General features: G+C 52.7%; 2 protein-coding genes across 2 annotated transcripts; both read right to left on the bottom strand.

Annotated features, from left to right (window-relative positions):
• Positions 1–5,558: 5,558 nt before the first annotated feature.
• LOC115843762 (keratin, type I cuticular Ha5) lies at positions 5,559–9,315 on the bottom strand. The gene is given in 8 exon segments (XM_030840157.3): positions 5,559–5,706; positions 6,331–6,551; positions 7,060–7,185; positions 7,459–7,620; positions 7,727–7,883; positions 8,067–8,152; positions 8,933–9,172; positions 9,175–9,315. Coding segments are annotated over 8 exon segments (1,281 nt in total).
• Positions 9,316–13,712: 4,397 nt separating this feature from the next.
• KRT36 (keratin 36) lies at positions 13,713–17,416 on the bottom strand. The gene is made up of 7 exons (XM_030840156.3): positions 16,787–17,416; positions 16,010–16,092; positions 15,593–15,749; positions 14,887–15,048; positions 14,660–14,785; positions 14,271–14,492; positions 13,713–13,883 (listed from the first exon to the last, which is right to left on the bottom strand). Exons 1-7 carry the CDS (start codon positions 17,243–17,245, stop codon positions 13,713–13,715), a joined length of 1,380 nt encoding a protein of 459 aa, XP_030696016.1. The 5' UTR covers positions 17,246–17,416.
• Positions 17,417–24,436: the final 7,020 nt, after the last annotated feature.

Below are 24,436 nucleotides of genomic sequence, written 5' to 3'. Positions count from 1 at the left end.
AGGCCTCTTTCCACGTGAAGGGCTCCGGCTGAGCACTCGAATTAGGAAATAATCCTGCGCCCTAGGGAAGTTTCTTTTCCCTGAACGTAGCTTAAGAAACGAGTGAGATTCAGATCTGGAAGGCCAGCTCTTTGGGTCTCCTTCCCAGGGAGTCTGTTCACCGCTTGCCCTCACCTTCCGCTGGAGCTCCTCGATGGTCTTGAAATAAGACTGCTAGTCAGGACCCAAGGCAGGCGCTCGAGACCGGGAGGCGTCTCGAATGCGGCTCTCCAGCTGTGCGTTGTCTCGTTCCAGCTGGCGCACCCTCTCCAGGTAGCTGGCCAGGTGGTTGTTCAGGAACTGCATGGTCTCCTTCTCATCGCCATTGAAGGAACCCTCGAAGTATCGGCTGTAGGAACCCGTGGAGCCGGAGCTTCTGCTGGTCGGGCGGCAGCTGCCGGGCTGGCAGGAGCTGGCTAGTGCGCCTTTGAGAGGCACGTGGCTGGCCGGTAGGGGGTGGGCACGCACATCCCGGGCTGGCAGACGTAACCCAGGCACAGCTCCAGTCGGCAGCTCGTGCTGCTGGAGCAGACGGAGGGTGACTGGGGGCAGCTCTTGATGGAGGCTGGGGAGCAGTTAGACGTCATGTCGGAGAGGCTGCAGCTGCGTGAAGTGTCAGTGTCTGCCAACCCCATTCTGCTCGGGCCTTTTTATGTACCCTTGGAGTCAGGGGACTTATGCTAGAAGATCACCAGTCCCAGAGGAAGCTGCTCATTCATTCGTAATTTGGTTTCCAATAAGGAGTTCCTTCCCTCATGAAAGAGGCCAAGCTTCTCATTTGGCTAAGGCAGGACTCTGGGCTCCCGTCATTGATGACCGGGCGAGAGCCTCAGGATACATCTTCAAAGGACCAGCTCCAGGCCCGGGCCCTCATTTCTAGGGTGGGGCTGCCAGGCCTGGCTCTGTGCTGCCAGTGGCGTTGCCCCCTGCGGCCCCACCTGCTCTGTCCCTGAGAGAGGCCACAGTTCTGTTGGGCAGCGACCCCTCCTTTTAAGGAGATCATTCCCTGCGGGAAGAGGAGGCCCGGCCCCTTACGGAGGAAACGTGTGGGTGACGGAGGCTGCACCGATGCTGGCAGTGGTGTGAATCCAGGGAGGAAAGAAAAAGAGCCTCTGAATCTCATGAATGTGCATCATCTTCCTCCCAGGGGAAGGAAATAATATTAGGGAGGAGAGAACAAATTCAGCACAGCCTAAGAATCAGGGGCCTCCTTTCAACTGGATGCTACTGAGAAAGAGAGAGGTAAGGACCCCAGTCTTGGGAAAGGAAGTCAATGCCATGAATATCTCTGTGAGCAGATGCTCTATCTCGACCATCTCTGGATCCTCCCCTTCGTTTCTCACTGCTCCACGTACAGAGAGTTCGATTATTGTTGTTGAACAAGCTGGAACTGGCTCTGACCTCGCTTTCTGCAATGGGGGGGCTCACTCTGGGACCCCAGAGACAGGAGCAGAGTGAATCAGCTCCCTTGAGAAGTGACACTGCAGCTCTGGGATGAGCAAAGCCAGGAGACCAGGAGCAAGTGTCTCTGATTCTAGAAGCCACTGGGCACTTCTTAAGAAAGCAGCAGGTGAGACCAATGGTTTTTAGTCCTGCCTGTAATACTTGTGGGCTCACACACTTCGTGTTTACTATGGGTGTGTTATATAGCCACTTTTTATTTACGCATCTTCTCAATATAATATTGAAGTATAAGTACTTTTCTTCTTTTTCATATATTTCTAGAAGAGTTGGTGAAGGGGCATGGAAGGAAAAATGCCGCCCAGCCCTATTCCCTGAAATGTGTTGCTTAAGAAAAGTCAAAATAGAGATGCTACCTTCTAACTAGCTGTGTGACCTTGGGAAAGTCACTCTACCTCTCTGGGCTTCAGTTCCCTCCTGCAAATTGAAAGCGTTAGATTAAATCATCTCTCAGTTTGATTTCCTGCAATAACCATAAATTCCAGTTCTTTTGTCTGTATTAACTGTTTAGAGAGGACAGAAGGACGGGTGATGCAAACACCAACCACATGGAGTGAGACTCATCAGACCAGCCTTTTTGAACGTGTACAAGTACCAGGTACTGTGCTGGATGCTTGGCATTAAATTGCCCATTTAATCCTTACCCTAAAAATATAAGATATAATTACACCTTGGAGATATTGCAGGTTCAGTTCCAGACCGTGGCAATCAAGAAAATATTGCACTAAAGCGAGTCACACAAATTTTTAGGTTTCCCAGTGCATATAAAAGTTATGTCTACACTGTGCTGTAGTCTATTAAGTATTCAGTAGCATTATGTCTTTTTAAAATGTACAGAATTTAAAATGTTCATTGCAGCTCTATTTACAATAGCCAGGACATGGAAGCAACCTAAGTGTCCATCAACAGATGAATGGATAAAGAAGATGTGGCACATATATACAATGGAATATTACTCAGCCATAAAAAGGGATGAAACTGAGTTATTTGTAGTGAGGTGGATGGACCTAGAGACTGTCATACAGAGTCAGAAAGAGAAAAACAAATATGGTATGCTAACACATATATATGGAATCTAAAAAAAAAAAAGAAAAAAAATGGTCAGAAGAACCTAGGGGCAAGACGGGAATAAAGATGCAGACCTACTAGAGAATGGACTTGAGGATATGGGGAGGGGGAAGGGTAAGCTGGGACAAAGTGAGAGAGTGGCATGGACATATATACAGTACCAAACGCAAAATAGCTAGCTAGTGGGAAGCAGCCGCATAGCACAGGGAGATCAACTCGGTGCTTTGTGACCACCTAGAGGGGTGGGATGGGGAGGGTGGGAAGGAGGGAGACGCAAGAGGGAAGAGATATGGGAACATATGTATATGTATAACTGATTCTCTTTGTTATGAAGCAGAAACTAACACACCATTGTAAAGCAATTATACTCCAATGAAGATGTTAAAAAAATAAATAAGTAAATAAAATTTTTTTAAACATGTACAGAATTTAATTAAAAAATAATTTCTTGCTAAAAAATGCTAATCATCATCTGAGACTTCAGAAAGTCGTAGCAGTAACATCAAAGATCGCTGATCACAGATCACCGTCACGAATATAATAATCATGAGAACGTTTGTGAGAATTACCAGAATGTGACACAGAGATACGCAGTGAGCAAATGCTATTGGAAAAATGGCGTCAATAGACTTGTTCAATGCAGGGTTGCCACAAACCTTCAATTTGTAAAACACGCGGTGTCTGTGAAGCACAATAAAGAAAAGCACGAGAAAGTGAGGTCTGCCTACACTCATTATTGCAATAACGTGTAGCGGTGGTTCTCACAACGTGGCCTCCTGACCAACAGCATCAACATCACTCAGGAACACGTTAGAAAAGCGGTTTCTCAGGTCCATCCCAGACCAGCTGAATCAGGGACTCTGAGGGTGGGACCTAGCCATCCGTGTTTAACAAGTCCTCCAGGTGGGTTTGAGAACCCCTGGGTGATAGGAGCATATATATCTTTTTTCTAAGTGTAATTTCCATATCATTGTTTTTTCAGAGGACAGGATCTCTTCAGTCTTCAAGGAATTAGCTCTGCGGGTCTAAATCAGAAGGAAGCCAGAAATGAAAGTGGGGCAAGGAAAAGGTGGACGCCCATCCTCAGAGCAATCCTGGCGTCCTGCTGGAATGGAGCTAATGATAGTTACCAGTTTTCAGATGCTGAGCATGTGCTCGGCAAAGCACCAGGGACCTTACAGCACGGCAAGTGTCCTGTTCTCTATTTCACTGATGAGGAAACTGAGACTCCCAAAGGGACTACCGCCTGTTAAAGCTCCCATAAGCAGTAAACGCTGGGGCTAGGATTTGAACCCAGGTCAGGCTGCCCACATGCGGAGCCCATGTTCGTCACACTAAGGCCAGACCCCCTTTAGCTGGCCTCCTTCCACCACTGAGGTAGGACAGGAGAGAGGCAGTGAGTGGACATCCTTCCTGTCCCATCCCAAGGCTTCCCTCAGACAAGGGTCAATCCCACCCCTGGCACCTGACACACTGCCTGGCCCAGGGAGGCACTTAGTAAAAGTTTGCTGAGTGAACTGAATGATCCTGAGACTCTCATCTTCTTTAGGACCAAGGGGTTCCAAGAAGATGGGAGCTGAGGTGGTGCCGGGCACCAGGAGTGAGGGTGCTGGGAGAAACCAAAACTCCAGGCCTTCCTTTACAGGGGGTGGGAAAGGGGAGGATTCTAAAATTGAATCAAGGTGAACTCTACTGGGTGCTCTTAAGGGTTGGGGGTCTCAGGACTACCTTGGTCAGCATCTTTCACCAATCTGTTCTCCACCTGGAGCACTGTCGCAACTCTCTTGACGTCGCTGAAGCTCCTTAGCAGTGCTCTTGGCATCTCATGAAGAGCATATGGCCATCTAGGGACAACCTGTCTTCCTTTCTATCTCAGAGGTTTCCCTTCATCCTTCTCCATTTCCCATTGGGATTGGTGGGGCTTTTGTCATTTGCCTGGTCTGTCGAGGAGGGACATTCTGGGCACAAGTGAGTCTTTGGTCCGAGATGCTGGGAGCTCCCACTTCCATGCGGAAATGCCTTGGGACCCAAAGGCACCAGGCACCTCATCAGAGGTCAAGAGCACATGAGAACATGATGGGTCTCTTAAGAACAAGACTGTCTGGACTGTGGGTGGAAGTCACAGTGGCGGGCTCACTCTCCCATCTCCTCCTTTGGATGGGCTGTGGGTTTTAAGGGGGTTTGCTGAACTGGAAGGGCTGTGTGAAGAGGTTGAAGATATCACGCTTCTAAAAGCATGGGACTTTTATGGAGTCCCCTGGGTGTGGGATTCCGTACTGTTTCTCTTACAAGGACCACAGGCATGAGGCTAATGAAGTGGCCTAAAATGCTTCACATTATACCGATCTCAGCATTCATCATCCTCTCCTGGGGCCCCAGAGCGACCATATATACTAAGAGGGTAGTAGTAGGGGTCTGGTCACCTGTCACCTGTCACAACACTGGAATCTTGGAGAAGGGTCTTAATCAGGAAAGCTGAGCTAAATGCTACACTGTAGACCTCTAACCACCCCAACTAGGGGCACAGGGACCCTGTCATCCTCAGGGTCATACATGGTCCAACCTCCCCCATTCATCTGCCCAAGAGTCACCCCTCCTCACCCAGCAGAGACACAAACCAACAATATCAGAACAGAGCTGGTTAGGCATGGAGAACCAGAGCAAACGCTCTTTATTGTTCCTCCAACAGGAGCCTTCTGCTGCATTTCAGACCCCACCAAAACAGCACCCAGAAGGAAAACCTGGCCCAGGAGGCAGCCTGAGAACAGAGACCCTGACCTCCATTGAAATGATGAGCAGCTGAGGGCTTCAGGGTTGGCCAGCCTTAGTGACAGGCTTTGAGAAAGGTGAAGGTGTGGAAGCCTTCTCAGGGCCAGGCCTAGGCCTGGGCTCTGCACAAAGACAGGGGATTGGGCTTTAGGATTACGGTTGAATTGAGGCCAAGTCCGAGCCCTGGAGATAATGGCCTTGGCTTACTGGACTAGCCACTCTCAGAACCGGCCCCGCAGGCAGGGCACACAAATGGGGCGGGGGCTACCGGTGGTGCCGGCTGCACCAGGCCCACAGGAAGCCACAGGAAGACAGGGGACGCATGACTTGGCGGGCGAGTGCCCAGGGGCACACGGGTTACAGGGGAGCCTAGGAGAAAAAAAAGGCCAGAAGACTATAATTTTCCAGTTGCTGTTTTCAATAACCCGGAGCACCTTAAAAATCCCCCTCGTCCTGGAGTTCGGGGTTTGGGGGCATGGGCCACCTGTTCTCCTTGCTGGGCCCTGCAATAAGCCTTTCTCTGCTCCAGACTCCAATGTGTTGGTTTGTTTCGCCTCCCTGTGCGTCGGGCACACGCACTTGAGTTCAGTGACGGTTGTCAAAGAAAGAAGTAATTATGATATATCATGTAGTTCGGCTGTGAAAAATACAATGAAGTCATAATGATGAAAACTCTAAATATTGATTTAACTAAAAGTGAAATACATATGAATAATCAATTACATTCAAGAATTAATTTAATAAATTTTTTTTGTTAATGAATGAAGAAGAAAAAAAATACGCTAGTCCTGCCCCCTCATTTTACCAATGAGGAAACACAGGCCCAGAGGGAAAAGGGACTTGCCAGGGTTGCACGATGAATGTATAACAAGACCTGAACTAAAACCCAAGGCTCCTGATTCCAACTGCTGGGCTCTTCCCAGGCACCATGCTGTATCCCCAGAACTTTGTAGATCGTATTCAGAAGATGAGAGAGCGTGCAGGGATCCTCACTTGGAGTCCTCGCTCTCCAGCAGCCCCCGGTGTGTGTTGATCTCACACTCCAGCCAGGCCCGGACATCCAGCAGCACCCGGTACTCGTGGCTCTGCCGCTCCGGGTCACAGCGGATCTCCACCAGCTGGGCCTCCACGTTGGTGATCAGGCGCTGCATCTGGGCCAGCTGGGGGCTGTAGCGGGCCTCCATCTCTGCCAGGGTGGGTTCTAAAGCATCTCTCTGGGAGGGCAAGGACTGTATAGGGAGGAAAAAGGTTAGATGTCAGAGGAGGAGCGAGGAGGTCACACCTAATCCATCTGAGTCTCAGTGAGGCCTCAGAATCCAGGAACGGGAGCTCAGAGAGTCACTCTGAGCCTGGATGAACCACAGCCAGATATCTCATCTGAGATGAGCCAATTAGCCCCTGTAGCCTCCTGATCTATGAAGAGGAGCTCCCCTATTAATGAAATCTCTGAGTCACTGATAATTGTCCAGAATGAATCTGCTCACACGAATACAGGAGCTGCTGCTACCAGGACATGCTGGTGCTACAGGTCTCCTGTCCTTTACCCCTGGGACATTGGTGAATGGGGGCTGGGCCCTTATTCCCTCTTCTCTGCACAGAAAATCCCTGACACTCAAGAACTTGACCTTCTGGAACCTGCCATGTGGTCAGCAATAGAGGCTGGAGGGCTCCTGCACTGCTAAGCTTGGTCCAGCAGCAGCCCCAAGCCAGCATCGGGCTCACCATGCTGTGCTGGGCCTGCAGCTGCATCTCCAGGGCATTGACCATGCATTTGAGCTCAGTGATCTCTGCCCAGCAGGACTGCAGCTGCTCCAAGCTGGACACCATCTGCTGGTTCAGCTCCTCGGTCTGAAACATACACACACAGGGACACTGGGGACTCAGCTTGAGAGATCGACAGAGGCCACTTAGGATCATGGGCCAGGTCCAGATCACCCAGTCTACCCCATTCATTTCACCCTTGGGGAAACTGTTGCTTTCAGGACAGCAACCTGCCCAAGGTGCACAGGGAGGTCAAAACAGAGCTGGGACCCAAACTCAGGCTTTCTGACTCACAGCCTCAAGGTCACTCTTGTGACCCATTCTATGTCTCTGTCACACTGACTGTTTCAACGTACCCACCTGGCTGTTGAACCAGTCGTCAGCATCCCAGTGGTTCTTCTCCACCAGGGCCTCGTACTGGCACCTCATCTCATCCAGAACACAGTTCAGGTCAACAGGTGGGGCAGCGTCCACCTCGACATTGAGTCTATCACCAAGCTGGCAGCACAGCGAATTCACTTCCTGTGGCACAGACCAGGGTCAGCACTAACTTTCCCAGAGGACTGACTCACTCATCCCCCTCCCCCATGCTCACGTGATCCCATGTTTACCTGCCCCCCATGCTCACCCCCTCATGGTTCTTCTTGAGGCTAAGCAGCTCCTCCTTTAGGGACTCCATCTGGGCCTCCAGGTCAGCCTTGCACAGGGTCAGATCAACCAGGATCCTACACAGGCCATTCATGTCTGACTCCACCAGCTGCCATATGGACACCTCCATCTCGTACCTGGCAGGCACATAACAGGGTGCCTAAAGCTGCTTTTCCTTTTTATATCTAAGTCAGATCCCACCCCAGACTGGCCTGGTTCTGTGTGTCCTGCCTTGTGCCTCAGGGACTCGATAACCAAAAGTCTGAGCACCACCCATGTCCAGCTCTACCAGCCCCCAACCAATGAGCGAGTGGGACAACTCACTTGGTCCTAAGTCATCTGCAGCCAGCTTGGCGTTGTCCATCTGCACCACCAGCCTGGCATTCTCTGCCTTGGTGCACAGGGTCTGGGGAAATAAAGAAGTGACTTCAGTGAGAGAAAGGGCATTCTTCTGGCAGGAGCTCCCCAAAGCTGGTGCAGGCTGCCTCTGAAGGAAGAGGGTCACCCATCCCTGGGCTCTTGGCACTGAGACTCCGTGGAGCCTTATGGGCATGCTGTAGGGATCAGAGCAGGTGACCCCTAAGGTCCCTACCAATGCAGAGCATCTCTCACCTGGGTTAGAGAGAGAGAAATGCTGCAGGAAAGGCCTGACATGGCGGTTTCCTCCTGTCTTCCTATCTCCCAGGACTACAGGGGGTTCACGGCAGGTTACTACCAAGAGCATACTCTGTAATTCCCTGGACACAAATGGTCCCTCTCAGGAGTCAGCTAGGACTTTCTGGGCAAGAAGGAAACTGAGCAAGAAGGAAACTTCTGACAGGCTCTCCCTTCCCTGAGTTAGTTACAGGAGACCTGGTCTGCACCAAACACATCAACCCTGATCCCCTCCTCTTAAAAAAAAAAAAAAAGAAAAAAATTAAAACTCAGAGAGGTGGCTTGTGGTACTGAAGTTCTCACGACCGGTTAATTCATAGAGCCTGTATTCAAACTCTGGCTCCACTAATGGCCCCCTGGGTCACCTTGAATAACCAGCCCGAGCCTCAGTGTTCTTATCTGTAAAATGGCCTCATGATACCTCCCTCATAAGATTATTGAGAGGAGCAAATGAGGCCACCCATGTGACCAGGCTTTGTGACCTCTGAAGTGTCCCGCGGGAGCAGGGTTGCCAGGCCAGTGCTGCTGGCACCAGGCTCCTACATCTGAGCTGGAGCTCCTCGATGGTCCGGAAGTGGGACTGGTAGTCGGGGCACACAAGGGGGTCTTGTTGCTGGCTCCGCTCCCGGATGCGGCTCTCCAGCTCCGTGCTGTCCCGCTTTGGCTGCCGCACCTTCTGCAGGTAGCTGGACAGCGGGTCGTTCGGGAACTGCATGGTCTCCTTCTCGTTGCCGGCAAGGATGCCCTCCCTGACCCAGCCCCCTCCCCCTCCATGCTGTAGCTGCTGGCAAAGCCTCCGGAGGGGAGACAGCTGGCAGCCCTGCAGCCGCTCCTGCCCAGCCCAGCTGAGCGGGCAGAGAGACTCGAGGCCCCCCGGGACGGGCCGGGGAGCTTGCAGGAGCTGCTGGAGTACATCGTGGACACGCGAACCGAGTCCCCACCGGCCCCTCCCGGGACCTTGAGAGGCCCCGACAAGAAGCTGGCCTTGAGGCATTTGGAAGCCACGGCTTTGGCAGCACAAGGGATCAATCTCCGAGACCAGATGCCCCCAGTGCAGAGAGGCAGCTCCTCACCCCGAGTTTATATCTCTGCCCCGGTGGGTGTTGGCCTTTACAAAGTGTTTTCTCCTCATCAAAGTTAATACCACTTTCTATCAGAGCCCCTCATTAACCCGTTACTCAGCCCGTGAACATCTCCCGGCCTCGTAAAAACGGAACCCCGTTGGACCGGTGGCTACGTCGAGACTCATCTGCGCCCCTCTGTGTCTCCGGGAGGACCAAGTTCCCATCTGTGCTTCAAAGGGGCCTGTGGTCAGCACCCAGCCCTCAGCCGCCTGGCTAAGAAGTGTGAGAGTCCAGCCACCATCTTTTTTTTTTTTTTAAATCAAGGGTGATATTATTATTATTATTATTATTATTATTATTATTATTATTATTATTATTATTTATGGCTGTGTTGGGTCTTCGTTTCTGTGCGAGGGCTTTCTCTAGTTGTGGCAAGCGGGGGCCACTCTTCATCACGGTGCATGGGCTTCTCACTATCGCAGCCTCTCTTGTTGCAGAGCACAGGCTCCAGACGCGCAGGCTCAGTAATTATGGCTCACGGGCCCAGTTGCTCCGCGGCATGTGGGATCCTCCCAGACCAGGGAGCGAACCCGTGTCCCCTGCATTGGCAGGCAGACTCCCAACCACTGTGCCACCAGGGAAGCCCCCAGCCACCGTCTTGACTTTCTCCAGCATAGCCTCCTTTGATGAGCCCAAGGGAGTAGAGGAGGCCTCGGGCTGGCTCCTGGGAGATCGACGAGCAAGCCTGGTTGTTGCAGGAAGCTGGGGGCCTCGCACCTAGGGAGACACAGAAGACTCTAGAATGGCCAGGGAAATAGGGCCATGGTGACCAACTATCCCGGTTTCCCCATATTCTGGTTTCAGTGATAAAGTCCCTTATACCGGGGAATCCCTCAGTCCTGGGCAAAATGGGACAGCTGGCCACCCCAGATACAGCAGAGCCTCGAGGGACACATCCCCGCTCCCTTTCTTGCCAGGAAATCTCCTCTAATGAAACTTCAAAGCTTTTGCACAGCAAAGGAAACCATAAAGAAGACGCAAAGACAACCCTCAGAATAGGAGAAAATATTTGCCAACGAAGCAACTGCCAAAGGATTAATCTCCAAAATATACAGGCAGCTCGTGCAGCTCAATATCAAAAAAACTAACAACCCAATCCAAAATGGGCAGAAGACCTAAAGAGACATTTCTCCAAAGAAGATATACAGATGGCCAACAAACACATGAAAGGATGCTCAACATCACTATTCATTAGAGAAATGCAAATCAAAACTACAAGAGGTACCACCCCACACCGGTCAGAATGGCCATTATCAAAATATCTAGAAACAATAAATGTTGGAGAGGGTGTGGAGAAAAGGGAACCCTCTTGCACTGTTGGTGGGAATGTAAGTTGATACAGCCACTGTGGAGAACAGTATGGAGGTTCCTTTAAAAACTAAAAATAGAGCTACCATATGACCCAGCAATCCCACTACTGGGCATATACCCTGAGAAAACCATAATTCAAAAAGAGTCATGCACCACAATGCTCATTGCCGCTCTATTTACAATAGCCAGGACATGGAAGCAACCTAAGTGTCCATCGACAGATGAATGGATAAAGAAGATGTGGCACATATATACAATGGAATATTACTCAGCCACAAAAAGAAACGAAATTGAGTTATTTGTAGTGAGGTGGATGGACCTAGAGTCTGTCATACAGAGTAAAGTAAATCAGAAAGAGAAAAACAAATACCATATGCTGACATATATATATGGAATCTAAGAAAATAAAAATGGTTCTGATGAACCTACGGGCAGGACAGGAATAAAGACACAGACGTAGAGAATGGACTTGAGGACACAGGGGGGGAAGGGTAAGCTGGGTCGAAGAGAGAGAGTGACATTGACATATATACACTACCAAATGTGAAATTGTTAGCTAGTGGGAAGCAGCTGTATAGCACAGGGAGATCAGCTCAGTGCTTTGCGACCACCTAGAGGGGTGGTATAGGGATGGTGGGAGGGAGATGCAAGAGGGAAGAGATATGGGGATATACGTGTGCATATAGCTGATTCACTTTGTTATACAACAGAAACTAACACAAGATTGTAAAGCAATTATACTCCAATAAAGATGTTAAAAAAAAAAAAGAGCAGGGGTTCCTTAACCAACACAGATGCTCTGAACAACTGGATAAAAAGGTAGAGAAAGCTGCATAAATAAAGCACCTACCACACACAGGCTGTTTGAATGCATGTGCTGAGGCTGTGAGTGCACTCGGCAAGCTGTACAATGCACATAGACAGGGAACACACCGCGTGGTTCGAGGAGCTGACAGCGTGATTGTCAGGTCACAAGCCCGCACCACCTGTCTGCTGTTTCCACGCAGGAGCCAGGCAGCTGGAACAGTGGCCAGAACAGAGGCTCAGCCCACTGCCCAGCCCCTAGCTATTTCTATGGAGAAGCACCCTGGGGTGTGGTGCGCTCTGCACATGCCCGGCCTCCCACCTCTCGTCTGAACCTCTGCCAGAGCCGGAGCTGCAGACCTCAGACCCCAGAGCAGGAGTGTGGAGCACAGAGAGCGGCAGGGCAGGGCTGAGACCACGTGGGCTGGCCCTGCTGCCCGGCCTCTTGCCCCAAAGCCAAGCAGGTCTGAGGTTGAGCCCTTTGGGCTCAGCTCCGAGGGTGCTGCTGGAGGGCAGTATTGGCCCCGCCAGCGTCCTGCTGTGTAACCAAGCAAAGAGCTTGGGCCCGCCTGCTGGGCTTTCCCATTCCCCACTCTCCGCCCTGGGACTCTTCATTTAATACCAGCGCTCATAGCTACCACTTCCGGGCACTGTGCACACATTGGAGCCTCCCCCACCCCCATTTTACAGATGCACCAGCTGGACCAGAGAGGTCACGTGATGTGGTTAGGGTGCACAGCCAGGCTCAGCACCAGCTGCTCCAGCCCGCCCGAGCGCTTCTTCCCCTGAGGTCCAAGATGTGTTTGCTGCACCTCTGGCTTGTCAAGCAGGTTGAAGGTTCACGTTTAGCACCAACTACCTGGTGACATAGACAGAACCAGGTCTTTCCCATGGGTCTTGGACTCAAGTAAGAGCCCAGAGGTAGAGAAAAGAGGGAAGGGGGTTGGGGAGAGACAGAGACAGAGAATCTGTGCGCTGGGAAGAGTGCCCGAGTTAGAGTCAGAAGAGCTGAGCAATGGCCTCATCCCCACCACTCACCGCTGTGTGGCCTGGGGCAAGTCACTGCCCTCTCTGGGCCTATATTCTCAACTGAAGAATGAGGTAGGGGGACAAAGGAGGCATGGGGCCCTCAGGCATCTCACAGGCCATGCTTCTGTGATCAGAGGGGCGTCCAGGCTGAGCCACGCCCAGATGAGCATGGCTCAGCCAGTGGAATCTGAGGCACTCTGAACTTTGCTCCACAGTGAGGTCTGGCTGTCCCCTCCCGCTTCCCCACTTCACTGTCCCTGCCGCCCTTCACTTCAGCCCTGTGTCCAGTGTTAGGGACGTGGGTTCACCCAACCTTCCCACCTGCATCTCCCAGCTCACACAACTCCCCTCCCTGGAGTGGTTGGCCCAGGCTGGCTGCTTGGAGTTTGCCTCTCTGGGTGGCATCCCCTCTCCTAAACTGTCCCCAGTGTCAGGCCTGGAGGTGGCCAGCGAGGTGACAGGAGCTAGACAAGGGAGGAGACACTGAAGGGAAGAGAGAACCACCAGACCAGGCAGGGCTACCGAGGAGGACGGCTTGGGAGCCTTTGCCTCTCCTGGGGCCGCCCCAGGTGGTCCCCATGGGCAGAGTCAAGCCTGTAGGCTATTGGCCAGCAGCCATCGGATTAGGTCAGCGTCTGTTCTCATGGTCCAGGCCCTAGGGTATCCCTGTTAGGAAATAGTTTGAATCATTCTGTCACATCTTACCACTCAGAGCCAGAGGAGACAGACCTGAAACCAAAATCCACACCTTCACAGCAAGCCCAGATCAAACACCCCCAGTAACTAACCACAGAAGATCGACAGAGGCAAGTTTGCTTTACCAAGAGAACACACTTTATTGGGTAAATTTCCAGGGAAACCTAGTTTTACAAAGCATAGAAGCAGTAAAGGTCAGAAATACAGTCCAAGAAGTATTTTAGGTAGAAAAATCTGTTGAGCAGGGAGTGCCTCTAGGGAAGGGAGGGGGGATCTTTTAGAGCCGGGACCCAGAGGGGTGTCCTCCTTCCTGTGGGCCAGGGCCTGCCCCTTGGGCTGGGCAGCTGGTTACAGCGGCTGCACGTGCTTCCTGCTGGAAATGACTTTCCCATCTCTGATCTCCTCCGTGATGGTGCAGATCTGCGTGCTGCTCTGGGGAGCCGGGGCGCAGGGCACACTTGGGATGTAAGGAACTGTAACGGCAGGCTTGCATTCCGTGGCACAAGGGCGGGCAGGCAGCTTGAGGAAATGAGATCATACAAGGGTGTTTGGCATTGGCCATTGGACTGACATTTGCGTTAAACGTAAACAGGGGTCAAGTGAGACAGGTGGGTGACAATGACAAAGGGCTCAGACAGTGCCTCTGAAATCCCCAAGGGCTGCAGGGATGAAGACCAGAAACTCCCAGCCAAAAACAATGGTTGGAGAAGTACCATGAATGGGGCTGACTTGTCCCCCTGCAAAAGCCCAAAGCCCAGGGCTGGAAGGAATCTCTCTGAAGATGCTTTGATTAATCCCCCTTCATCTGTGCAATAACCACCCTAGGACTGATGCCCTCACCGCGGCACTGAGGGTTGGGTCCAAGTGAGCCCTTTCCACAAGCCGGGACCTCCGGAACCCACTCACCTGCACTCTTTCTCCCTCCAGCAGGCAGCGGTAGGTGGCGATCTCCGACTCCAGGCGGGCCTTGACGTCCAGGAGGACCTTGTACTCCTGACTCTGCCGCCCCAGGTCACAGCGGATCTCAGACAACTGAGCCTCCACGTTGCCGATCAGGCACTGCATCTGAGCCAGCTGGGAGCTGTAGCAGCCCTCGGTCTCCACCCGGGTGGATTCCAGGGAATTCCGCTGCAGTGGGAAAGAGGAAGCACTCCCAATGTGAGGGAATCCCACCCAGAGACCCACAGCCCTGCGTATCTGGGTACCACTTGCGATCACACCCCGTGATAACCGAGGCTGGTGGATCAGGGTACCTGCCACGAGCTTGGCCAGCCACTCAGGCAGGGGCCACTCACCATGTTGTGCTGGGCCTGCAGCTCGATTTCCAGGGCATTGACGGTGCGTCCCAGCTCAATGATCTCTTTCTGGCAGCACTGCAGCTGCTCCGAGCCGGACACCACTTGCTGGTTCAGCTTGTCAGTCTGAAAAGCATGAGAGGACCCAGAGCATGGTCAGAGCAAGTGAAGCTACTGTCAAGGGTGACCCCTCCCCAGGAGCTTGTCCTGGGCTGGCCCAACCCCACCTGGGTGTTGAACCAGGCCGCCAAGTCTCTGCGGTTATTTTCCACCAGGGTCTCATACTGGCATCTTATCTCATCCAGGATCTTGTTGAGATCCACTGGCGGGGCAGCATCCACCTCCACATTCAGCCTGTCCCCAAGTTGGCATCGAAGTTTGTTGATTTCCTGCAGAAAGGAGGCAAGATGGCATAAGGCTGTGAAAAGGATGCTGGATGAGGGTTCGACTGACCTGGGTAAAAACCCTCCTCCTTCAGTTGCCAGCTGTGTGACATTAAGCAGGATACTTAACCTCTCTGAGCTTCAGCCTCCGCGTGCACCTCTACCTGCCTCCTCAGAGGATTTGGGAGAGTAAAGTGAGACAATGCAAACACCAGGCAAATAGAATCATTATCAGGCACTACCTTCCAAATGGAGATTTAGTGTCGTGGGCAGGAGTCTGGGATCTGTGTGACATTAGGCAAGTGACTTAACCTCTCTGTGCCTCAGTTTTCTCATCTGTAAAATGGAGCTTGTAATAGTATATGACTCCTGGGATTATCGTGAGAATGAAACGCAAAGTGCTTCGTATAGCTCCTGGCACACAGTGGGCCATCAGTAAATGTCAGCTGGGGTTACTGTGGAGGTGGTTGTCATAGTTTTACACCCAAGGGTCAGCAGTGGCTCCCTGCTGGATGGAAAACATCGAGGGGGTGCGTGGCATCAACCTCACCTCCTCATGGTTCTTCTTGAGACACATCAGCTCCTCCTTCAGGGACTCCACCTGCATCTCCAGGTCGGCCTTGCACAGAGCCAGTTCGTCCAGCGTACAGCACAGTCCCTTGGTGTCAGCCTCCACCAGCTGCCGCATGCCCAGCTCCGTCTCGTACCTGCACGCAGAGAGCCCTGCTGAGTCTACAGCAAAGCAGCCATGCACAGGCAGGGCCCACTGCCCTGCTGACCAGCTGCAGTGGCTGATTTGGGGTCAGCAGCACTGCGGTCCTTTCCCTTCACCCGAAAGGGATCCAGGAGCGATGCCACATTTCCCACGTACGGCTCCATCTGGCCTCACTCCCACTCACCAGCTCTCAGAGGCGGGGGACAGAGGCAAGGGAGCAGCACAGAAACATTCCTAGATCAGGCCACTCACTTGGTTTGGAAGTCGTCAGCAGCCAGCTTGGCATTGTCAATTTGCAGGAACATCCTGGCATTGTCAGCCTTGCTCAGCAGGATCTGGGGAACAGGGGGTGTCCCATGAGCTGGGGAAGGCCCAGCAGTGTGGGGACAGGTGGGGAGGGGACAGCCCAACTTTCGGATGCCATGCTTCTAAGTACCACCAGCACCTTTGGCATTTCCAGCCCTGAACATCCTGAGCCCAGGTGTAGAAGGAGCATCATTCCTGGGCGGGGCATCAAAGGGATGTCAGTGGCCCTCAGTCCTGACATCCGCAGCCCCAAAGTGGCCCAGTGGGTGAGTGGAGAGAACCAGGCCGACCTGGATTCAGGTTCTGCATCCAACAGCAACAGGCTATGGGATCTCGGGCAAGTTGCTGCACCTCCCTAAAATTCAACTTCCGCATCTGTTAGATGGGTCCAGTAATATCCATCTCTTTAAGATGAGGGATAAACAAGCGAAAGGATAGGAAGCTGTCAGGCACAGCGCTTGTGTCCAGTAGGGGCTCGGTGCACGTGACTGCCCTATCTATAGCTGAGACAGCGGAGGGAGGGGAGGAATGGCTGGATTGGAGGGGAGGTTACAAGCAGCAGAGAGGTCTGGGTCCCCCAAGAAACCAAGACCCTAGAGAGAAAAGCTGGCCCTGATAGGAGAGAGAATCCCCTAAGAGCTACAGTCCCATCTGTAGTGGGACGAGACAGACCCCTCCCAGGGCTTGGGCTGCTGGGCTGGAGAAGGGCCAGGTCCCAGTTACCTTCTGCTGGAGCTCCTCAATGGTCTTGAAGAAGCACTGGTAGTCTGGTCTGATGTACGGCGTCTGAGACTTGTACCACTCCCGGATGCGGCACTCCAGCTCTGCGTTGTCCTGCTCCAGCTGGCGCACCTTCTCCAGGTAGCTGGCCAGCCGGCCGTTCAGGAGATGCATGGTCTCCTTCTCGTTGCCATTGAGGGAGCCCTCACAGAACCAACCCCCGCTCCCAGTAAAGTCGGAGCAGGGGAACCCAGAGGACGGGCAGGAACGAGGCAAGCAACTCCCAAGGCCGGAGAGGCCCAGCCTGACGGAGGAAGCTGACCCCCCAACACCAGGAAGGCAAGAGACTCTGCAGGGTCCCACAGGGCGGACACAGGACACCTGAGAGACACCACCTGTGGTGCCACAGAGGCCTTTGATGGATCCAGAGGAGAAGATCGGAGAGCAGAGCTGGGTGGCCATGGCGCTAGCAGAGGAGGTTGCAGCTTAGCAAGGAGCTCAGGTTCTGACTCTCATGGCCTCTCTGGGGCACTTATATACACTTTCCGTGGGGTGTTGCCATGTTACTCTTGGGAAAGCCTGTTCCCATTCCAGGAAGTTAGTCTCATTAAAATGTGATTTTTTGCTACCCATCCAAATTCCTTGCCTTATAAAAAAAAAAAAAATTAGTTTGCTAAGTCAGGACTCTAAGCTGTTGTCATTTCCTAGCAGAATACGACTTTTATTGCCTCCTCAAAGTTCTTGCACCAGATCCCATGAATCAGAAGTGGCCTCACAAATGACATGTGGTACCTGCCCTGTCTGCACGCTTTTCCCGAGGAGCCAGGTATTTGTCACCTCTGTCCACTACCCCAACCCCCCTCGTAGCTGCTCACCTCTGCCTGGGCCCCTGGGATGCTGAGGAGGGAGCAAAGGGAACTAAAATTCATGGAGCAGTCATCATGTGCCAGGCTTGTAGTTATTTCATTCACACCTCACAACAGTCCTGCTGAGAATGGTAGAAAGAAAAAGAAAGAAAGAAAGAAAGAAAGAAAGAAAGAAAGAAAGAAAGAAAGAAAGAAAGAGGGAGGGAGGGAGGGAGGGAGGAAGGAAGAGAGAGAGAAAGAAAGAAGGGAGGGAGGGGCAGGTAGAAAAAGAAAGAAAGAGGGAGGGAAAGCTTGCTTGAGATGAACAGGCAGTGAGTACAGATCTTGGATCTGAAACCAGGACTCTCGGACCCCAAATCCCATGCCCTTGTCCCACTGCTTCTGCCATACAACCAAGGTCAAGTGCAGGCACCCAGAATTTCGAGACAGGAGACCTAGGTTCAAACCCTGGCTCTGTGATGAGGTACCCTGTGATGCTGAGCACATCACTCCCTCCCAGGCATCCTCAGGGTCCTCACTGGGACAGGACAGATCATCAGCCTGCCCCGCCTGCTTCACACAGATGCGAGGAGAGTCAAACCAGGCCAGAAGTAAAAGTGTTTTAAAACCCATCGGGTGCCGTAGAAAAGTTGGTTGGGCTAAGAGGACAGTCTTTGATGATGGTTTACGGCTGTGGCTGGCAAAGGGTCGTGGCTGCTTTGGAGGGAAGTTTCCTTTGTGACCCCCAATTTCCTGAACCTAAGGGGGTAAAACCAGGACCCTGGACACCCCACGGGTGCCTAAACAGGTTACAGAAACAGTCAATGCAGCAGACCCTTTGGACAGGGAAGGGAGGAACAGATGACACACTGCCAGAGAGTTAAGCAAGCCAGGAGGAGAGCCTGAGAATTAAGGACCAAAGGTAAATTCCGTCTTCCACCCTCAAAGTGGGATTTCCCAAGGCTTGAGCAACCTGCTCACTCTTCGCCCACACAGACACACACAGCAAGGCTGGCATTTACAGAAGCATTTATGTGCTTCTGAAGTTGTAATTTACCAACCTCTTAAAACGCATTATAGGGCTTCCCCGCTGGCGCAGTGGTTGAGAATCCGCCTGCCAGTGCAGCGGACACGGGTTTGAGCCCTGGTCCGGGAAGATCCCACATGCTGCAGAGCAACTAAGCTCGTGTGCCACAACTACTGAGCCTGTGCTCTAGAGCCCATGAGCCACAACTACTGAGCCCACATGCCGCGACTACTGAAGCCTGCGTGCCTAGAACCCATGCTCCACAATGAGAGAAGCCACTGCAATGAGAAGCCGGCGCACCGCAATGAAGAGTAGCCCCGGCTCGCCGCAACTAGAGAAAAGCCCGTGCGCAGCAACAAAGACCCAACACAGCCAAAAATAAATAAATAAATAAAATTAAAAAACACACACACACACACATTATAAGTTTCTCTCTGAAATTACTCAGGAGGGTTGGCTGAGGTGCACACACCTTGCCCAGTTCAGTGGACACCTCAACAGGAGGCCCGAGAGCCACCTGATGGGCTCCCCGGGGTGCACAAGCCGTGCGGCCCCTCTTAGGAGGAACAGCCGGGGCATCAGGCCTCCAGAGCTCCACTACCTCAGCAATGGTTCCTTATGGCTGCCCATCCTCCCTGCTCTCCCTGCAGGGCCTAGGATGGGGCTGTCTTGAGGCTTCTCAAACTCGGACCTGTGGACATCGCAGACTATGGAATTCCCTGCGCGGGGGCTCCCTGTGCATGATCTTTACCGCCAGATGCCAGTAGCAACCTCCTCCCCCAGGCGTGACAACCAAAAATGTCTCCAGAAGCTGCCACGTGTCCCCTGAGTGGCAAAACTGCCCCCAGTTGAGACCCACTGGGCCATCAGGACAGGGAGATCTCCTGTAAGCGCCTCCTTTGTTTTCTAGGACAACTAGTGCAGAGTCTGGCTGTCTCTGTAGGGCCCGTTCAGGCAAGTCCTTAATGCACCCATGATCCAATTCACTTCCTTTGTGACACAGCGCTCGCCCTGAGGGTACCACCTCCTATGCCCCTGACACGGCTCTTCTCTCTTTGGGGTCTCTGGCTGCTGGAATCTGAAGTTAACGTTCTCATTTTCTTTTTTTTTTTTTTAATCCCTCCGCTTGTGCTATCTGTATCTGAAGCTGATTCTAAGTTTCTCGGCAATTGAGTGAGCAGCTGTCTGCTGCTTCGGCTGTGTCCCGTCACTCAGTACGTACCTCCAGAGGGCCACTGTGGGCCAGAGTCCAGACAGGTGTCTCCAAGTCTGTGAAGAGAGGCACGTACCTCTTCTGGAGCGAGTGACAAGCTGGCCAGAGAAGGTCTTTCGGTCGCCCTTGGTCCCCTGCCTTTCTCCATGGTGTAGACGGGAAGGCCACCTCTTGGAGGGAAGTGTGGTGGGGGGGCCTCATGGGAGGAATTCCTCTGCTCTCTTTCACCTCAGAAGCCTGGACCACCACGGGATGAACTGAGGCCCGAGAGGAAAAAACGCTCTTCCTGTATCAGAGGAGAGAACACAGGTTTCATAGGGCTGCTCACCTCCCGAGGCAGCTCAGCCCACCCCCACCCATGGTGGCCCTGGAGAAAATCCACCTGCTCAGCGTTAAGTACGTCAGGGGTACCCAGGCATCAGGTTTTATTTCAAAATAGGGTCCTATTCTGAGACCATCCTTTCTAACATGAATCAAAAATACACTGGGCTAAGAGTCAGGGGACCTGGACGCCAGGCCGACCTCTGCCTCACTCTGTTTGAGCCTCAACTACTCTGGGCCCCAGAGCCCCATTCTGAACAGGAAGGGCCTGGACAGGGTGAGCTCAAGGCCCTTGCATCTCAGACATAGGATTTAAGGCCCAAATGTTTCCCATGGAGCCGGCCAGGAGTCACCTGGACGTGTCTGTGACTCACCCACCATCAGCAACTGTCCCTTCTCTGTCACTGACCACAGGACAAAGTGGAGTTAGGGAGGTTCAGCCTGTGACACGGTTGGGTTTTCTCTTCTTTGCGGTCCCCATGGAACTCAGTCTCCCTTTGCCTCTAGGTCTACTGTATGGCTGTTAGCATAACGCCATCTTGGGCCCTTCCCGTTCCTCCTGTCCTTCTGCTGACCCTACCCAGGACTGTACTGGGCAGTAAATCACTTCTCTATCATCAAGGACTTTGTAGTTAATAGATATTGTCTAATAATCATTAGGACCGGGTGGCCTCTGTGATCTGTTAGTCCCCAAACAATGATGAAAACCTTCCATGACATATTCCCGGCATCCACGAGACTAGTTACCCATTCATAAATCTTGACTCAGGAATGCACGTTCCGTCTCCAAGCTCCTATCCCCATACCCTAAGTTAACTATAAAGTTGTCCCAATGGCGCCTCAGTGGTGCGGAGTACAGCTGCAGGTGCTTCCAGATCGCTGTCAGCCCCATCCCACCCTGTGAGTAATAAACTGATCACATGGATTAGGTGCAGCTCTCCACCTCGCTTTTTGGTCTCAAGATGCCTTCTTGGTTCGGTGGGCACTTATCCTTCCCGCTATCCTCTGACATCCTCCAACACCTGCACACCAGGAAAACGCAACCTCTCGGCTTCCTCCCAGCCTCCCTCCATAGGCAAAGGCCACATGAGTCCACCTCCCAAGGCTGGTCCCTAGAAGAGTCCATTTGGAGGTGCAGTGTCACCAGGACATTAGTCAGTCATCCCAGCATGTCCAGGCTGAAATGATATCTCTGGCCAACTGAGCCAACTAAGACTTGGCTTTGCAGAAGAAGGGCTTAGAAAGTATCGGGCAGGACAGCAGGGGCCCTGGGCCTGGACTCAGCCAGACCTTGCTTGGTTCGAGCTCCTTAATTCCTTCAAGTCTCCATTTTCCCAAAAGTTGAGTGGAGCCTATAATGCCATATTCACAGGATTGTGACAACTGAGTTGAAACGTGCCTGATAAACAGGAACTCACTTCACAGATTTAAGAGATCAAAACTCTTCTTAATGGAGTTCCCTGGTGTTTAGGATGCCAGGTTTTCACTGCTGTGGCCCGGGTTCAATCCCTGGTTGGGAAACTGAGATCCCATGAGTCGCATGGCGCAGCCAGAAAAAGAGTCTCCTTACAGCCCATGTAGTCTGAGCCCCAGCTGAATGCTATCTCCAGGGCACAGACTGCTCACCCAGGTTTCATGGGGTGCTGACTTGGAGGCCTAACCCAGCCGTGCAAGGAAAGACAGCTGCTCAAAGAGGTTGTAGCTGGGACTGTGTCCAGAACTGCAGGGGCCCTAGACTGTATCCAGGACTCTCTGGCCTCTGACCTTTACTGTAGAACCTTCTAAAAGCTCCCTGACCCCACCTATTGCAGACACAGGTGCCAGCTTGGGGGCTACAGAGCTGACAGGATGCTCTCTGACCACCATGACCTCAGCTTGGGGGGCAGGGGGAAGAGGGAGGATGCTGCTGCAGGAACAGAAAACACTCTTGCTTTCCCCAAGGCCACCTTGGAAAGCCACCAAGTTCAAAGTCAACGGCTGAGTTCGTGACTCCTTCTTTGGTAAAAATAGGTCTCCACCCTCAAATGAGCTTCCATTTGAAAGCCAAGGTTCTCCATGGGCAAAGACCCAAGAAGTCAAGCCTGAGTCTTCTCTACCCAGCTCTGAGCTGTCTCCCTTCGATGTCAAAGGCTTCAGGCACTGCCTGTCACAGTGTGCGCAGGGAGCCCTGCTCCTCTGATCTGTGGTCAGAGTGTACCAGCACCCATAGTGCCCCAGTGGCACGGGCAGAAGCAGACAGTGGACCATGCGGCAGCCAGATCACCTACGACTGGGCAGCAAAGGTAACAAGACCATTCAAAAAGCCCAATAGGGGATTCCCCTGGTGGCGCAGTGGCTGGGAGTCCGCCTGCCAATGCAGGGGACGCGGGTTCGTGCCCTGGTCCGGGAAGATCCCACATGCCACGGAGCGGCTGGGCCCGTGAGATCTAAGAAGTGCTGACCCCATCTGTGTCTTAAACTTTTTAGACTCCTACCCACAACCCACCCAGAACAAGGGAGACTCACACTTGATCTCATTCCCCTCAACACTCGTGCTTTTTCCTTGTAACAAAGAATTTGTTCAAGCAACAAATCACTCAGGATTCCCGGCCCCTCCCTGAACAGCAGGGTTACTACATACTCCGTGTCAAACAACCACATCAAAACTCCTACCAGATCTCCTGCCAGCTGATGCTAGATTTTAGTACAGACAGGCAGGAACAGGTCCACAAAGTTGAAGGAAGCATTATGGCAGGGGAAAAAAAATCTTCAATTATGACATTTCCAGCCACCGATTTAACGTGTCCAAAGAATCAGAGAAAGGTCTTGCTTATTTGGTTTTGATGGTGGAAAACTCAGGGCGGTCTGCAAACCTGCTGAGGGTAGGGTTGCCAGATTTAGCAAATAAACGTACACGCAACATTTGGGACATGTGTATACTAAAAGCTTATTCATGTGTATTTGCAACTCCAATTTAACTAGGCGTCCTGCATTTTCTCTGGTAATCCTCACTAAGGAGCATCACTGTTTGAGAACTTTGGCCAAACAAGACACAGCTGTTCCTTCCCTCCTTCCCCTGTGACTTGTCACCATGACTGGATGGTGTCAGGAACAGGTATAATGGGCTTCCCTTGGGAAATCGCGACTTTCCATCCTTCGTCCCCTGATCTCAGTGGCCCCCACAGGCCCAGTGAGCAGTATTCAGAATAGTGCTAAGGTGTCCTTTCTGTCTCCTGGACACCTCAGTGACGGTCCACCCCGACGGTAGCTGCCTTCAGCGGGGTGACTCAGTCCTTCCTCGGCAAGATTTGGCAAGTCCCTCTCGCCTCCGTTTCCTGGTCCCCCGGCCTGTGCCCCCAGATTGCGCCTACCCCCTGCTGTCGCCAGGCCTCACCAGCCTCAGGGCAGTCTGAGCGCACACACTAATTGACCGTGGAGGTCTTCCCCACGCCCTGGCTGCCCCTCTCCAGGGCCCAGGGCCAGTGCTAGGGGCCTCAGGAGAGCAGCAAGGTGACCACGGCCCTTGGCTTCTCCCAAGACCCTAGGGCTCTGCCAGGTTCCTAAGCACCCAGTTTCTCAATGTGCTGCTCCGTCGATGGTCCCGAATCCCCACTGGGCCAGGACCTGACTCGAATTAGGCCTCGAAACTCCCCCTTTACCAGGCCCAGAATCACCCTGGAACCCTCATCTCCCCCCAGATATAAAGGTACTTTCTCTCGCCCTGGGCTATGGTTTTGGCAATTGTCCAGGGCTGCAGGATTCTGCCCCAAACTGTTCTTGCCATTGGGGTGGCCCAGAGAGCTGCCCTGAGCCCAGTCTTAAGCCGTACCTCTCCAGTTCTCTCACACCAGGCTCCACCTTCTGCGTCCTAGGGCCACTTCTGTCTCGCCTACAGGCCAGCTCTTCCTGCACAGCTGCACTGGCTGACCGCTCCTGTCTGTCTGGAAGAGTCCAGGACCTCCTGCTCTGGTCCATTCGGTTGCTAACTCCCCCCCCACCCAGCTTTTATGGAGAATTCCAGAGCTGTCACTGCTCTCCCTGATGTCCTTAGAGAACCTGTGGTTTGTGGGAGACGCACAGACCCGCTGGGAGAAGAAGCTGGTGCCTCAGTCTCCCGGGTCCCCTTGATTCAGGTACCACTTAACTGGACCACAGAACAAGTTCCCCAAACACCCTGTTTGATTGGATTCCATCGTCTGCATTTACAGGGGCTGGTGTTGCAGTCGACCTCACTCTCTTCCTGCTAACGACATTGTGTCTGCAAAACA

The sequence above is a fragment of the Globicephala melas genome, chromosome 20, assembly GCF_963455315.2.
Source record: "Globicephala melas chromosome 20, mGloMel1.2, whole genome shotgun sequence".
Lineage (NCBI taxonomy): Eukaryota > Metazoa > Chordata > Mammalia > Artiodactyla > Delphinidae > Globicephala > Globicephala melas.
The sequence above is the reverse complement of the archived record's forward strand: the minus strand, read 5'-3'. Positions and strand labels throughout refer to the sequence as shown.

Bases quoted from the DNA above. Each gene is read 5' to 3' on its own strand.
- KRT36 (XM_030840156.3), bottom strand. From the start codon at position 17,245: ATGGCCACCCAGCTCTGCTCTCCGATCTTCTCCTCTGGATCCATCAAA. The intron at 14,786-14,886 runs GTGGGGTTGGGC...CATGCTTTTCAG, and splicing joins CGGCCTGGTTCAACACCCAG to ACTGACAAGCTGAACCAGCA. The intron at 13,884-14,270 runs GTGAGTGGGTTC...CATTTCCTCAAG, and splicing joins TGGAGGGAGAAAGAGTGCAG to CTGCCTGCCCGCCCTTGTGC.